The sequence below is a fragment of the Punica granatum genome, chromosome 7, assembly GCF_007655135.1.
Source record: "Punica granatum isolate Tunisia-2019 chromosome 7, ASM765513v2, whole genome shotgun sequence".
NCBI classification, from domain to species: Eukaryota; Viridiplantae; Streptophyta; class Magnoliopsida; order Myrtales; family Lythraceae; genus Punica; species Punica granatum.
This window is the reverse complement of record NC_045133.1, coordinates 24415154-24429110: the sequence shown is the minus strand read 5'-3', so window position 1 is coordinate 24429110 and position 13957 is coordinate 24415154. Positions and strand designations below refer to the sequence as shown.

Here is a 13957-nt window from a genome sequence, read left to right as displayed (position 1 = left end):
ATACACCCGATTTTGTTTGTCTTAATACTCATGTACTATAAGTCATGATAACACAGTTACAGCACCTGTAACAATGATCATCCCGATTGATTTGCTCTAAACTACGTCGTGGTTACGATAAGGCTTCTTCTTTTTGTTGTATAAAATGGACGGTTTGGATTAGTAAGCAGGCACACCTTAGGTCTAGAAGCTTTGGTCGACGGCAACATAAGACTCTCTCACCGGGAGTGACCCACGATCAACACATTAGCGGTATACGAGAATCGGCTTACCGGGACTCTCCCTCCCAGACCTGTTACGCGAATGGGCTCTGGGTTGGGTGGGCCGATGTTAAGACCTCCAACTCGTTGAGATTTCCCGCCAAGGCCCACTGGCTTTCACCATCATTTTCTTCGACGTCCCGTCCCTTTAACTTTCTGTGTCTCGTCCATGGCGACCCTTTCCTTCGTCACTTCAGGTCAAGCTCGGAAGCCCTCTCTTCAGTCTTCAACCCCACCCCTCTCTGCCCGCGCCTAACCTTTACTTTTCTGTCTCTGCCGCTTCAGTGATTTTGAAGTGATTACTTGCGCGAAGCATACCATTGCGGAGCGATCGTAGTCCGCTTCGGCCTTCGCCGTTTCCTCAGAGCCGCCGTTGAGCCGCTTTCGCCTTGATCCTCGTGTCGCCGCTGCTGATGGAAGACGAGAAGAACGCGTTCTATGTCGTGAGGAAGGGGGACGTCATTGGCATTTACAGGAATCTCCTCGACTGCCAAGATCAAGCTGGTTCTTCCGTAAGTTCACCTTTCCTATTTCTCTTCTCTGCCCTTTTGAGCATAGCGCAAAAATCATGGTCACGGGTGGTGTATGGAGAGCGATATGAGCAGCAGAAGTGTTGTGGAAAAAAAAATAATAACCTTTGTGGCATGGGTTTGATGCTCGGAATTGGCACTCGTAGAACGGCGGAAAAGTCCGTGTTTTTTAGTGCAGATAGAGTTTCTTTTTTTGTTTTTGGCCGGAACGTTGGATTTTCGGTGGAGGCGCTGGACTAGGAAGTCACATTCGGAACGGCTTTGGAGGGGCCCGAGTGCAGGGTGTACGTAAGGTCTTTGGGGGTAAAATGGAGAAAAAATCTACTAGAAATAGAGAGTTGAGTAACGCTATCTCCTTGCGAAATCATGGTGAATTCTGAGCTACTGAGTAGGGGCATTTTCCCCCTTATATCCCTTCAGTTTCTTTCCGGTTTGTAAAGTCGGAGAGTGTTAAGATTGTCAAATTTAATTGCTCGTATCCTTGTATGGAATGGTCTTTATCCCATAACTTGGAGGTTAGAGATGATTTTAGTTGTCCGTGAACCTGTTAGTGGTTGATTAGATTAACCCATTCTAAAGCTGAGCAAATACTTTTGGATTGTGTATTGCAAGCCCTTCTTCGTTCGGTTTAGCATTTTTCTATTTTCATGAAATTGATAAGTGAAGTAAGAATGCATTTCGTTGCATCTTAGATGCCTCTTTCCATGACATTAAATTGAGGCAATTACTTTTATTTTGTGGTGGCATGAAGAAAGAAAATGCTGTAGCATTTTTTCATTTCTCGAGGACTGAAAAGGTTTTCCTTATACCAAACAAATATCTTGATGTTATGCTCACTAAGTTCTTGAGGAATTATTTTTCCCTTCCTTGTATGACCAGAAAAGGATGTTATGACTGAATGAGTAATTTTAATGCTGTATAGATATCCAGTCCTTCGGTAAGTGTGGACAAAGGGTATCATTTGTCAAATGACACTGAGGATTATCTCAAATCACAAGGTCTGAAGAACGCGTTGTATACCATTAATGCTGCTGATGTAAAAGATGACATCTTCAGCCAACTTGTTCCTTGTCCATTTCAGGTTAGATTACTGTCTTGGTTACACTTGGTGACTATTATTCATCCATTTGGATGTGTAATACCCAATTAAAATGTTTAAAAATGAAAAATTGACCTCATGATGGGCTTACATATTCCTACTTATAAATATTTTCATTGGCTCTTATTCATTTAAAGTGAATGAGTGATACTCATAGAATATTTTTCTCTAATTTTCTTAGACTGCCCCGTTAGCGGAATATTGTCCTATGATTTCGAGCTGGGTCGAATATTTTCTTCAATTTTCTCGGACTGCCTCGTTAGCGGAATATTGTCCTATGATTTCGAGCTGGGTCTCTTTGGGGGAGGGTCCTTCGTAGGCCAACAGTGTAAAACGTTCTAAACGTGAGGATAGCCAGTACCTCTAACTACGTATACACTTGCTCTCCCATCTGCTCTGCAGTCTTGCCTTTTCTTTGTGGGGGACTACTATGAAACACAAACAGTAACCCTTCTCGGGTCCACAAAACATAATGCTCTTGATAGCGACAGTACTGCCAAACTTCTATTCTCATGGCCACACAACTCGTCAACAACGGAGCAAAATTTAATTTCAGTCGATAGGTTCAGAAATATTTTACGATGATATGGAAAAAATTTCACGTTCTTGCGACAACTGGCAAATTTTTATGTGGTAACGTGACATCATGATCGTGGAATGGCATATTCATTCATCCAACTTATCCCGTCAAATCAGATAAGGATTTCATTCCTCTTACTTAGTTGATCTCAGCCACTACACCGTCTATTGACATTGGGATGGGAGAAAGCAAATTTAAACGAAAATCATTTTCGATGCATAGCTGTATCCCATCAAATCAGATAAGGATTTCGTTCCTCGTACTTAGTTGATCTCAGCCACTACATCTTCTATTGACGTTGGGATGGGAGGAAGCAAATTTAAACGAAAGTCATTTTCGATGCATAGTTGTATCCCATCAAATCAGATAAGGATTTCGTTCCTCGTACTTAGTTGATCTCAGCCACTACATCGTCTATTGACATTGGGATGGGAGGAAGCAAATTTAAACGAAAATCATTTTCCATGCATACTTGGATATGATATTTTATTTATTTATTATTTATTTATTTATCAATTCAACGGTTCAAAATCTTTCATGCTTTTGTAACAAAATCCATACATATAAAATTGCAAGTATTTTCGTTTTTGCATTTATTTTCTTCTTCATAAGATCATGAGATGTTTTCAATCGATAATTCTTGCTCAAGCCTTGGCTTAGCCCCTTGTTATAAGGTACTCCCAACGAGCTTCAAGTCACTGCACTTTAAGTAAGATATGCTCATATATAGGGGCAGAGCCAGAATTTTCATCTAGGGGGGCAAAAATATTACTTGACATAAATAACACATAAATATTTTTTTTTCAGCAGAGCAATATACTAATTTTACTTGAAAAACTCATAAATAAACATAATTTTAGGACAATTTAAAAAAAATTCAAAGTTTGCGGGGTGGCACTTGCCCCCCTAGGAGTCATGTGGCTCCGCCCCTACTCATATAAGGCGTAATTTATTAACTGCATTACACCGATCATGGGCATATTTCTATTTTCTCTTCCGCTCTTTTCTGTACTATTATATAGGGAGAATAAGGTAGTTTGTCTCACTCTTTTTTTTTCCGATTCTATCCATATATTAACTATAGTTGGATCGAGTGTAAAATTTTTTTTTGTAAATTTTATTAATTTTTAATTACCTTTCCCTTCTATAAATTCTATTAGTTTCTTTTTTTAATATTTTGAGGGAAAATAATGAATTTTCAATTAGAGTTCAGAAAATGAAATTAATTGGTGCACAACTTTTCGGTGTACGATTGGTACACAACTTTCATTTGCGAGATTTTTTTCCGAAATCTACTAGACTATGGATTTTCTATGATTAATTTTGAATTATAAGTGCGGTACGTACGACAACCTTCTATCGTTTATTTAAATGGCCTCGGACCATACCAAAAAAATAAAACGAAACATTTAGAAGTATCGCTTGTCTTTCTTCGTATCCATTCATTCACACCATCCCAAGAGCAGTATCAGAGCAAGCTGAACCGAGGCAACAATGGAAGTAAAGATCAATTCCGAAGAGCTCATCAAGCCTTCCTCGCCAACCCCGCAACACCTCCGGACCTTCAAGCTCTCCCTCCTCGATCACCTCATTCCAGTTCCTTTTACTCCGGCTATCTTCTTCTACCTGTCCAACTCCGAGCAGGCCGGCCCTTGCTTAGATGTCCCCCAGAAACTAGACCTTTTGAAGAAGTCCCTCTCCCGGACCTTGACTCAGCTCTACCCGCTTGCGGGGACGATCCGCGGCAACGGCCTCTATGTAGACTGTAATGACGAAGGTGCCCGTTTTGTTGAGGCTAGTGTTAACATGTCCTTAACTCAGTTCCTAACTGACCCGGACCTCGTCTTGTTCAACAAGTTGCTTCCCAGCAATGAGTTTGTTATCGGGGAATTTCCCGAACCGACTCACACCGTAAATATTCAAGTGAATGTGTTCCGGTGTGGCGGGATCGCCCTCGGAATTTGCAACACGCACAGACTCCATGACGGGATCGCCTTAGGCGTATTCCTGAAGGAGTGGGCAGCAGTTGGCCGGGGATCAGGTGGCGGTAGTGGCAGCAGCGAGGTAGCACCTCAGGACCTCAAGGTGGCAGCGGAGCTCTTCCCTGCAAACGATCTGTGGCTGCGTGACTCATCAAAGATCATGTTCAACTCGATATGCAGACCGGGAAACTCGGCCACCAAGAGGTTTACCTTTACGGGTCCTGCAATAGAGGCCCTTAGAGCCCGAGGAAAGGGTCCCAGCGTGAAGAACCCGACTCGTGTTGAGGCGGTCAGCGGGTTGTTATGGAAGTGCGCCATGGCCGCACTCGAGAGAAAGAACAATGGTCTCAGAAGGCCTTCAGTCTTCACGCATTTGGTGAACATTCGCAAGAGGATGAATCCTCCTTTTTGGGGTCCCCTAGGAAGCTCTCTCTGGCTGGCTGCTGCCCATTACAAGGGCACTACTAAATCTCATGATGGTACCGAAGATGTGTTGCCCTCATTGGTTGGTGAGCTGAGAGGAGCAATATCCAAGGTAGATGGCGAATTTGTCTCGGGATTAAGACAGGACAAAAGTTTGATAAGTAGCTCTTTCGAAAAGGTGCTCGGAGTTGGGTTGTCTGAATACGGTCACGGAGTGGACCATTTTGTGTGCTCGAGTTGGTGTAAATTCGGGTTTTATGATATCGATTTTGGTTGGGGAAGGCCCATTTGGGTCAGTCCCGTTTGGGAGTGCAAGATGATGTTCTTCAACTCGATATTTTTGGTGGACACAAGGTCGGGCGAGGGAATAGAAGCATGGGTAATTATGGATGAACAGGAGATGGCTCTGTTGCAGGAGGATCCCGAGCTCCGCGCTTTTGCTAATGTGACCCCAGTCCTTTGAATATCAGCAGCAAACTCTGGGGCTCTCGTGATAACGCTTTTGCGAATTGGTAATATTAAGATGTTTACTGATGTGTTTAGGTAAGTGATCAAGGACTAAACTCCAAGGAGTTTGGCCTAGTGGTAAAAAAGAGCTTAAGTATCCACTCGATCCCCGGTTCAAAACCCCTTGGAGCCATCGGAGAGCCTTTGGCGTGCTTACCCATTCCGTGCGCCGCCGGGGGTTCAGGGAGCCTCAGGGATTAGTCAGTTAAAACCCAGACAACCCGGGTTAGCAAAAAAAAAAAGTGATCAAGGACTACGAAAGTGATCGAGAATTTCTGGTAGCTTTTTCTTTCTACAAAAAATAAAAGCGATCCTAGCTGTTTTTGCCATGTAATTACGTTATACTTCAGCTTGCTTGATCAATACCATTCTATTATGCCGAGAGAAATAATAGTTTCTGAAAAAAATTATTGTGCTCCATTGTTTGAAATAGAGTTCAATGTCAAGTATGTAATAGTATTCAGCAAAAAAAAAAAATTGTATGTAGTAGATAATTGAAAAGGAGAGAGACGAGGGAGTTCAAACCCAAAGACATCAATATTTGCTCCGGGAACCCTGTCTTTACGTAAAGGCTACTATAATGACGTTTATGATTTTATACAATGTAATGTCTACCATGGTAATGCCATAATCAGTTGAGAAAGAGGATACAATGCTTATCCATCAAATGGTAGAAAACAAGGACGTAACTTAATAATCAGACAGATTGTTAAGTTACTGATCAGCATTCTTTGCTCCTTTAAGTCTCCAGTTGCGAGCTCGAGCGATAGCAATCTGAATATTTCCTTTCCCTTGTGGCCACCAACCAGTGTACCTTCCCTTTTACGGAAACACTTGCTTCTGCTTGCCAGTTTTCTTTGAATCATATAAGCACGGATGTTTTTTTCCATAATTGTGGCGGTGTGCCGTTATCCATCTGATCTAGCTCTACCGTCTCGATGACTGAGTCTCTATATCTCAAGCCGACGACCTTATACCTTTGGACTAAAGGGTCATATATATATTATTCTCCACCAGCTGCAGTACATAGGCACGCAGTGGTCAAGCAACAGCCTGCACGATCTCATGACCCGATTGCATACTAGCAGCATCTGTTTATCGCAGCATCCATTTATCATAACAGACACGAGGACTAAACCGTCGCACGAGTCAAAAATAGTCCAATCACATGAGCTAAACCAATATCGTTCGTTACAGTTTTGATGGCGGTACTCTATAATACAGTCGTCCATCTAGATTGCGCAGAAAAGTGACCTCGAGCTATTGTCTCCATTTATATCATCGAAGGTCACACAGCCAAGCTGCTCTTTGTTGACATAATAGATGACACTGCCCCGAGATCTCCAGCATGCTACATGAGACCGGGCAAAGTGGGAGCTTGTAATCAGTTCGCACCAGCGATTGCTTACCCGCTTTAGTTGTATGAGGATTTCATCAGGGAGTCGGAGCAGTATATCGGTGAAAATATGTTCAGGTAATGGAGACATCCTATATACTATCTAGTCCTTGTCTGCAGACCCCATGGTTGTGCAATCGATCCATTCTTAACCACAAATATTATTTATTATATACATCACGAAATCCTGATAATCTGTCTCCTTAATATTGAATAAAATTTTCATCCTTATTTCACTCGAAAAGAGAAAATGAAAATCTATTCCTTCATTTTTGGTAGAGGAATGGGGCAAGAAAATCAAAACCTTAATCATGTCTTCCCTGTGATAATATTCTAATATAAGAATATATATTCTTGGGATTTTCTTGAATCCGATTTAGATACTATTTTGTGTTATGAATATATACAGATTTTGTTATAGAATTTGTAGCCTACGAATATATATAGGCCATTTCTATATATAATTAGTAAAGGAGAACAGGCGTTGTATAGGAAAGAATGTCACCTGCTTTGTTTTCGTCAATTAAAGTATATTATTAAGTAAAGAAAAAAAAAGGAAACATACTTATTAAAAATGAGTCCACCAACACTTGGGTCATTACATTTATAGCGAGCCAATTCATAGCTCCCCAAAATAATTTAACAATTTAGTCTCTAAATTTTCAAAAATCCCAACAAAAAGATCATTTTACCCATCATTTGGGTCCCAAAAAGGGCTCTTTTGATATGATTTTTGAAAATTCGGTGACTAAATCAGTGGCAAAAGTTTCTCGGGACCTACATGTTGGCTTGCTACAAATTTGATAACCCAAGTGTTACTGCACTCATTAAAAATTGAAAGCCAAATACATATTGAGCCATTAGTCTTACTTCAAATTGTTGAGGAATTACAGGAATCCGTTTTATAGTCATTGAACTACATGCTAGTCTAGCAAATTCGTGAGGACATTAAGAGCAAATTCAAGTGAGGAAATTGGAAATGGTTAAAAAGCTTAAGTGAACAAAGAAAAACAAATGGCCAAAAAAAAAACAAAGAAAAACAAAAATTTAAGAACTCAGATTCACATATTTTATGAGAGCCGGTCAACTCATGCTTAGTGACAATATTTTTGGAGAGCATAAATCATCTATCACAAACTTTTGACATTCAAGTATATAATTGATGTGGCAGAAGTAGCGGCGAATCGGTATCGGGAGAAAAATAAGTTCTGATAACTCTATCTCAAGGGAAACGGCCTCCAAAGTAAAACACACAGCTTTGCTGTGATTTTTCGATATTTAAGGCAAATTCTATCGTTTAGGGTCTCAAACGGGCATTTTATCGTTTTTGGGTGTTTTTACAATTTTAGGAAAGTTTATTTCTTTTTGTGCAATTTAGGTTTTTTTAATCCCTATTTAAGCTTTACAAACCCTAGGGCTAAAAGGGTTGCCTTTTGATTAGTGAATAAAATTAAGAGATTTCGTGCTATTTATCCAATCTCGGAGTCGATTTGAGTTTGATGCTTATTTCCTAATATTCGTAGAATCAACTGGTAGTAGAAGGTCATAGTTTCGGTATTCAAGCGCGAGTTTGTGACGGATTACTCGCGTATACACTGCGTCAATAATATATTCTTTTATGTGGGTAAACGGGTCAAAAGTCCATAAAGAAACTACATAAATATGGTGATTCCTATAATATCGCCGAACAATAGATGACCTAGTCGTCCAACATCGAGTAAAGAAGATAAATATAATATGTTAGCTCAAAAAAATAAAATGATTTTGTAACTTTTAATTCGTCGAAAGTTATTTAAAAATTCAAAAAAGAATCTAAAATTATAAACCAAATTTTTACTAAATTATGTTAGTTTAAAAAGTAAAAAAGATTTGTCACAATTTGTAATTTATAATTCATTAAAATTATTTAAAAAATTCTAAAATCCCTAAAACTTATTAAAAACTCAAATTTTTAAAGCTCCATTAACGTATTTAGGTCATCTAACCGTACCAATCGCACCTCCCTTTTATTATAAATATAGATATGGATATAATATAGATATCAATATAGATTCACGAAGTCAATGAGCAATTTATATTCATAAAAGAAAAGTCAGTGAGCAATTTCCCCATCTATCTAGTTATCGATGTATCTCCATTTGTCTCTTCTTAATTTCCAACTAAATGATACAACAACAGCCAATTCAAATTTCAAAACACTCTACTCCACTATCAAGTTCGTGACATTGACGGAGTGCAATTTTTACATTTGCAATTTTATATTGCCTAATTTTATAATAACATGTACCAGTAACTAATCAATCGTAAGTACCAATTTCTAAAAGGGGAGATTTACGTGAGGACAAGTGGTCTCGCCAGGCCATGTCGAAAATCAAATCGCTTTGACATACTCGATGGAACACAATTTTTATTCAGATCGATCTCCATACTTGCATCTAATAGATGAAGTACATGGCATGTTATCATATATCTCGTCCCAATCCTGGTGGAATCCATGCATGTTTCTTACAAAAAGAAGGGGCTAAGTTATCATTTGAAACCAACCACATGAAAAGACAATGAAAGGACAAGAAAAACAAAGAAGATTTTCTTTCTGAGAACTTAAATATACACCCGATTTTGTTTGTCTTAATACTCATGTACTATAAGTCATGATAACACAGTTACAGCACCTGTAACAATGATCATCCCGATTGATTTGCTCTAAACTACGTCGTGGCTACGATAAGTCTTCTTCTTTTTGTTGTATAAAATGGACGGTTTGGATTAGTAAGCAGGCACACCTTAGGTCTAGAAGCTTTGGTCGACGTCAACATGAGACTCTCACCGGGAGTGACCCGCGATCAACACGTTAGCGGTATACGAGAATCGGCTTACCGGGACTCTCCAGCCCCGACCTGTTACGCGAATGGGCTCTGGGTTGGGTGGGCCGATGTTAAGACCTCCAACTCGTTGAGATTTCCCGCCAAGGCCCACTGGCTTTCACCATCATTTTCTTCGACGTCCCGTCCCTTTAACTTTCTGCGTCTCGTCGATGGCGACCCTTACCTTCGTCACTTCAGGTCAAGCTCGGAAGCCCTCTCTTCAGTCTACAACCCAACCCCTCTCTCCCCGCGCCTAACCTTTACTTTTCTGTCTCTGCTGCTTCAGTGATTTTGAAGTGATTACTTGCGCGAAGCATACCATTGCGGAGCGATCGTAGTCCGCTTCGGCCTTCGCCGTTTCCTCAGAGCCGCCGTTGAGCCGCTTTCGCCTTGATCCTCTTGTCGCCGCTGCTGATGGAAGACGAGAAGAACGCGTTCTATGTCGTGAGGAAGGGGGACGTCATTGGCATTTACAGAAATCTCCTCGACTGCCAAGATCAAGCCGGTTCTTCCGTAAGTTCACCTTTCCCATTTCTCTTCTCTGCCCTTTTGAGCATAGCGCGAAAATCATCGTCATGGGTGGTGTATGGAGAGCGATATGAGCAGCAAAAGTGCTGGGAAAAAAAATAGCCTTTGTGGCATGGGTTTGATGCTTGGAATTGGCACTCGTAGAACGGCGGAAAAGTCAGTGTTTTTGAGTGTAGATGGAGTTTATTTTTTTGTTTTTGGCCGGAATGTTGGATTTTCGGTGAAGGCGCTGGCCTAGGAAACCGCATTCGGAACGGCTTTGGAGGGGCCCGAGTGCAGGGTGTACTTAAGGTCTTTGGGGGTAAAATGGAGGAAAAATCTACTAGAAATAGAGAGTTGAAGAACGCTATCTCTTTGCGAAATCATGGTGAATTCTGAGCTACTGAGTAGGGGCATTTTCCCCCTTATAGCCCTTTACTTTCTTCCCGGTTTGTATGGTTGGAGAGTGTTAAGATTGTCAAATTTAATTGCTCGTATCCTTGTATGGAATGGATAACTTTGGGTCTTTATCCCATAACTTGGAGGTTAGAGATGATTTTAGTTGTCCGTGAACCTGTTAGTGGTTGATTAGATTAACCCATTCTAAAGCTGAGCAAATACTTTTAGATTGTGTATTGCAAGCCCTTCTTCGTTTGGTTTAGTGAGGTAAGAATGCATTTAGTTGCATCTTAGATGCCTCTTTCCATGAAATTAAATTGAGGCAATTACTTTTATTTTGTGGTGGCACGAAGAAAGAAAATGCTGTAGCATTTTTTCATTTATCGAGGGCTGAAAAAGTTTTCCTTATACCAAGCAAATATCTTAATGTTATGCTCACCAAGTTCTTGAGGAATTATTTTTCCCTTCCTTTGACCAGAAAAAAGATGTTATGACTGAATGAGTAATTTTTAATGCTGTATAGATATCCAGTCCTTCAGTAAGTGTGTACAAAGGGTATCATTTGTCAAAGGACACTGAGGATTATCTCAAATCACAAGGTCTGAAGAACGCGTTGTATACCATTAATGCTGCTGATGTAAAAAATGACATCTTCAGCCAACTTGTTCCATGTCCATTTCAGGTTAGATTACTGTCTTGGTTACGCTTATAGGCTTTTGATAAGTGCAGCACATCATCAGTGGAAAAGCTTTCTTTGGCCATTTATTGTCAGTTTTTCCATCAGTAGATTCTTGTGCAGACTGAGACTGCGTAATTGGCTGACAGCTGAATGAAGATTGCTGTGGAAACCACCATTTTTTTTTTCTCTTTGCTGGATATAAAATGACTAATATATTGGTCTGGCATGTAGTAAACGGTATCTCTAGTCCTGTTCCAGTAAGCCAGGATAATAAAAGTATAGTATCTTATATTATTTGATTAAATGTGGATTAATGATACTGATATATTCATTTTTTCTAAATGGTGAATACAACATGCATCAATGATGTACCAGCAACCATCTTCTTCTGGAGGCGTGCAATTTAAGGAGCCTCCGGCAAAGAGGAGCGGAGAAATGCTTCAATTGGACTCTTATGTAAGTTGATGTTTAATCTCATGGTTAACTCAGAAATCTGTTGTCCTTTTGAAAGTAAATTTTCGTGGCATGCTTTTATCAGATTACTCTTTGTAGGTTCACTGAAACATTTGTATATCCTGAATAACTGCCACAGAGATTGTAGTATGCAGATTAGTCCCTTATCTGCTAGGAAGAAAAATTGATGGTTTATGACCTTGTTCTTTTACTTCTTGAAATCTCTATTCTGCTTGTAACTGGTATATGTGATGTATGAATTTATGAGGTTTCTTATCTCTTATTACTAAGAAAGTGGAAAGCAGGCAAAATGAGGCCTTACCATTTACTTTTTACCTATTAGAAGGTTGGGGTTTCACTTTGCTCTGTAATGTTTTGGCCAGTTGTTTTTACTCCATATATCTTCTGATTCTGCAGCAAGTGGTTGGTGCCACTTCAATCCTGGTGAACTCTCAGAGAAAGCAATTAAAACCTGACAATACTATTTTAGGGCAGGCAAGTACTTATAAGAATCATATACATTTCATTTTCACAGAATATTCCCGCCTTCTATGATTGCCTTGTGCATTGTTGCCAATATCTTATTCTCATGCACTTATATGTTGGTGCTAAGGCTTGTGTTTTCATCAATTTTTTCTTGCTAGTTCGCATTGCCTTGTCTTCAGTTGGTAACTAAATGAGTGAAAATCCCTTTTTTTTTTTTGTTTCCTGTAAGAAGTGATGCTGTTGGACATTTTAGGTTTAGAGATTACATCATTTAGTCATTTGAATTTGTAGATAGATATAGTCTAACAATCAAGTCTTAACCGTTCAAAACCACTGAAAAAGTCCCAAGTGTTTAAATTGGGCGATGTAATCGGAGTTGTTCTCTAGTTCCATATTAGTGCTGCCATAACAAGGGGTCCCCGGTATATTGGGATCACTGACTGCATGATGCGGTTTTTTTTTTTTTCCCTCCTTTTATTCAATTGTGCTGGTGATTTATTATACTTTCTTGTGTAAGCTCAGGTTTCTTGTACTCTTGAGTTTGATGGAGCTTCAAGGGGAAATCCAGGGCTAGCTGGGGCAGGCGCAGTGCTGCGAGCAGAAAATGGAACCGTGGTACGCAGTTAATTTGATTACTGAATCGTATAAACAGAGGCTGTTGGGTCATACATTGGAACCTGAGTTTTGGTAGGTACACCGATTGCGTGAAGGTGTGGGTATAGCAACAAACAATGTTGCCGAGTACCGAGGTCTGATTTTGGGACTGAGGTATGCTCTTGAGAGAGGGTTTAAGAACATCCGTGTCCAGGGTGACTCGAAGCTCGTCTGCATGCAGGTCCTTACTTTTCTCTTGCTGCTATCCTTACTTCTCCTTGCTAATGTAAGATCTGATTCAAATGCACATCACTGTCACTGTATCTCGGTCGAAGATTGCTTCGTGCCTTCTATCTACACCCACCATTACTCTTAATTCGTGCATCTAATACGTAATCTCATCCTTGTCAACTTCTCATCTTTTCCTCTCTCTGCATATAGGTTCAGGGTTTGTGGAAAATAAAGAACCAGAACATGGCCAACTTGTGTAAAGTGGCCAAAGAGCTCAAGGAAAAGTTTGCATCGTTTGAGATCAAACATGTTCTCAGGGTACGAAAAATATAACTAGAGATAAGAGATCTATTGAAGAACATTATACTGCACAAATCTTTTGTTGTATATCTTGATTCTTTAAGGTTCTTCAGCATGTCCAACTTCTTTGATCCAATGACACTATTGCTTGTTTCCAGGAGTTCAATTCCGAAGCCGATGCTCAAGCAAATCTTGCTGTGAATCTCAGAGGTGAGGGCTAATATTAACTACACAAAATTTCTCGATTAGACTATATCTCCTGCACGTCAATGAAAAGCCCCTCAACTGGTGCTTTTTTGCATTTTCATGCAGACGGTCAGGTCGAAGTCACCTGCAACAGGAAGTAGCTGTAGAACTTCCGCAGTTCCATTTAATAATTAACAGTTCGGACACGTTTGGATTTTGGGTTTCTTGCTTTCTCTTCTTTTGTATCAATTAAGCACAGGCTAAAGTATTGCCTTTCTGTCTCACTATAGTCGTTTACTTAATCTTCAGAAAGGCCCATGTCTACTATCGAAATTGCAGTAAGAGACTCCATCTTTTTCGTTTCTCTATACACTTTGTCCTCTCTGAGCAAAAATGTGAGAATAGGTGACCTTAACCTGGGGATGACTTCAAGCTTTTCGAAGGCAAATGAGATGATCAGCAAGCTTCAGGGGGCAAATTT

At 40.1% G+C, this 13957-nt stretch overlaps 2 protein-coding genes across 14 annotated transcripts; both read left to right on the top strand.

The window, feature by feature from the left end:
• Nucleotides 1–297: 297 nt before the first annotated feature.
• LOC116214937 lies at nt 298–13844 on the top strand. Of its 13 annotated transcripts, none has more exons than XM_031550450.1 (10): nt 298–457; nt 546–772; nt 11071–11229; nt 11584–11682; nt 12097–12174; nt 12688–12780; nt 12857–13000; nt 13201–13308; nt 13449–13500; nt 13603–13844. In XM_031550450.1, exons 2-10 carry the CDS (start codon nt 674–676, stop codon nt 13635–13637), a joined length of 867 nt encoding a protein of 288 aa, XP_031406310.1. In that variant the 5' UTR covers nt 298–457; nt 546–673; the 3' UTR covers nt 13638–13844. The 13 variants fall into 13 exon arrangements, with proteins under 13 accessions (XP_031406310.1, XP_031406313.1, XP_031406309.1 ...); XM_031550453.1 differs by lacking the exon at nt 11071–11229 and adding an exon at nt 1713–1871 and having other exon boundaries at nt 299–457; nt 11602–11682; XM_031550448.1 differs by lacking the exons at nt 298–457; nt 546–772 and adding exons at nt 9720–9839; nt 9928–10154.
• LOC116214936 (stemmadenine O-acetyltransferase-like) lies at nt 3814–5623 on the top strand. Its single transcript, XM_031550446.1, has one exon. The coding sequence runs from the start codon at nt 3964–3966 to the stop codon at nt 5335–5337; it is 1374 nt and encodes a 457-aa protein (XP_031406306.1). The 5' UTR covers nt 3814–3963; the 3' UTR covers nt 5338–5623.
• Nucleotides 13845–13957: the final 113 nt, after the last annotated feature.

Bases quoted from the DNA above. Each gene is read 5' to 3' on its own strand.
- LOC116214937 (XM_031550450.1), top strand. From the start codon at position 674: ATGGAAGACGAGAAGAACGCGTTCTATGTCGTGAGGAAGGGGGACGTC. The intron at 12,175-12,687 runs GCAAGTACTTAT...GTGTAAGCTCAG, and splicing joins ACAATACTATTTTAGGGCAG to GTTTCTTGTACTCTTGAGTT. The intron at 13,309-13,448 runs GTACGAAAAATA...GCTTGTTTCCAG, and splicing joins AGATCAAACATGTTCTCAGG to GAGTTCAATTCCGAAGCCGA.
- LOC116214936 (XM_031550446.1), top strand. From the start codon at position 3,964: ATGGAAGTAAAGATCAATTCCGAAGAGCTCATCAAGCCTTCCTCGCCA.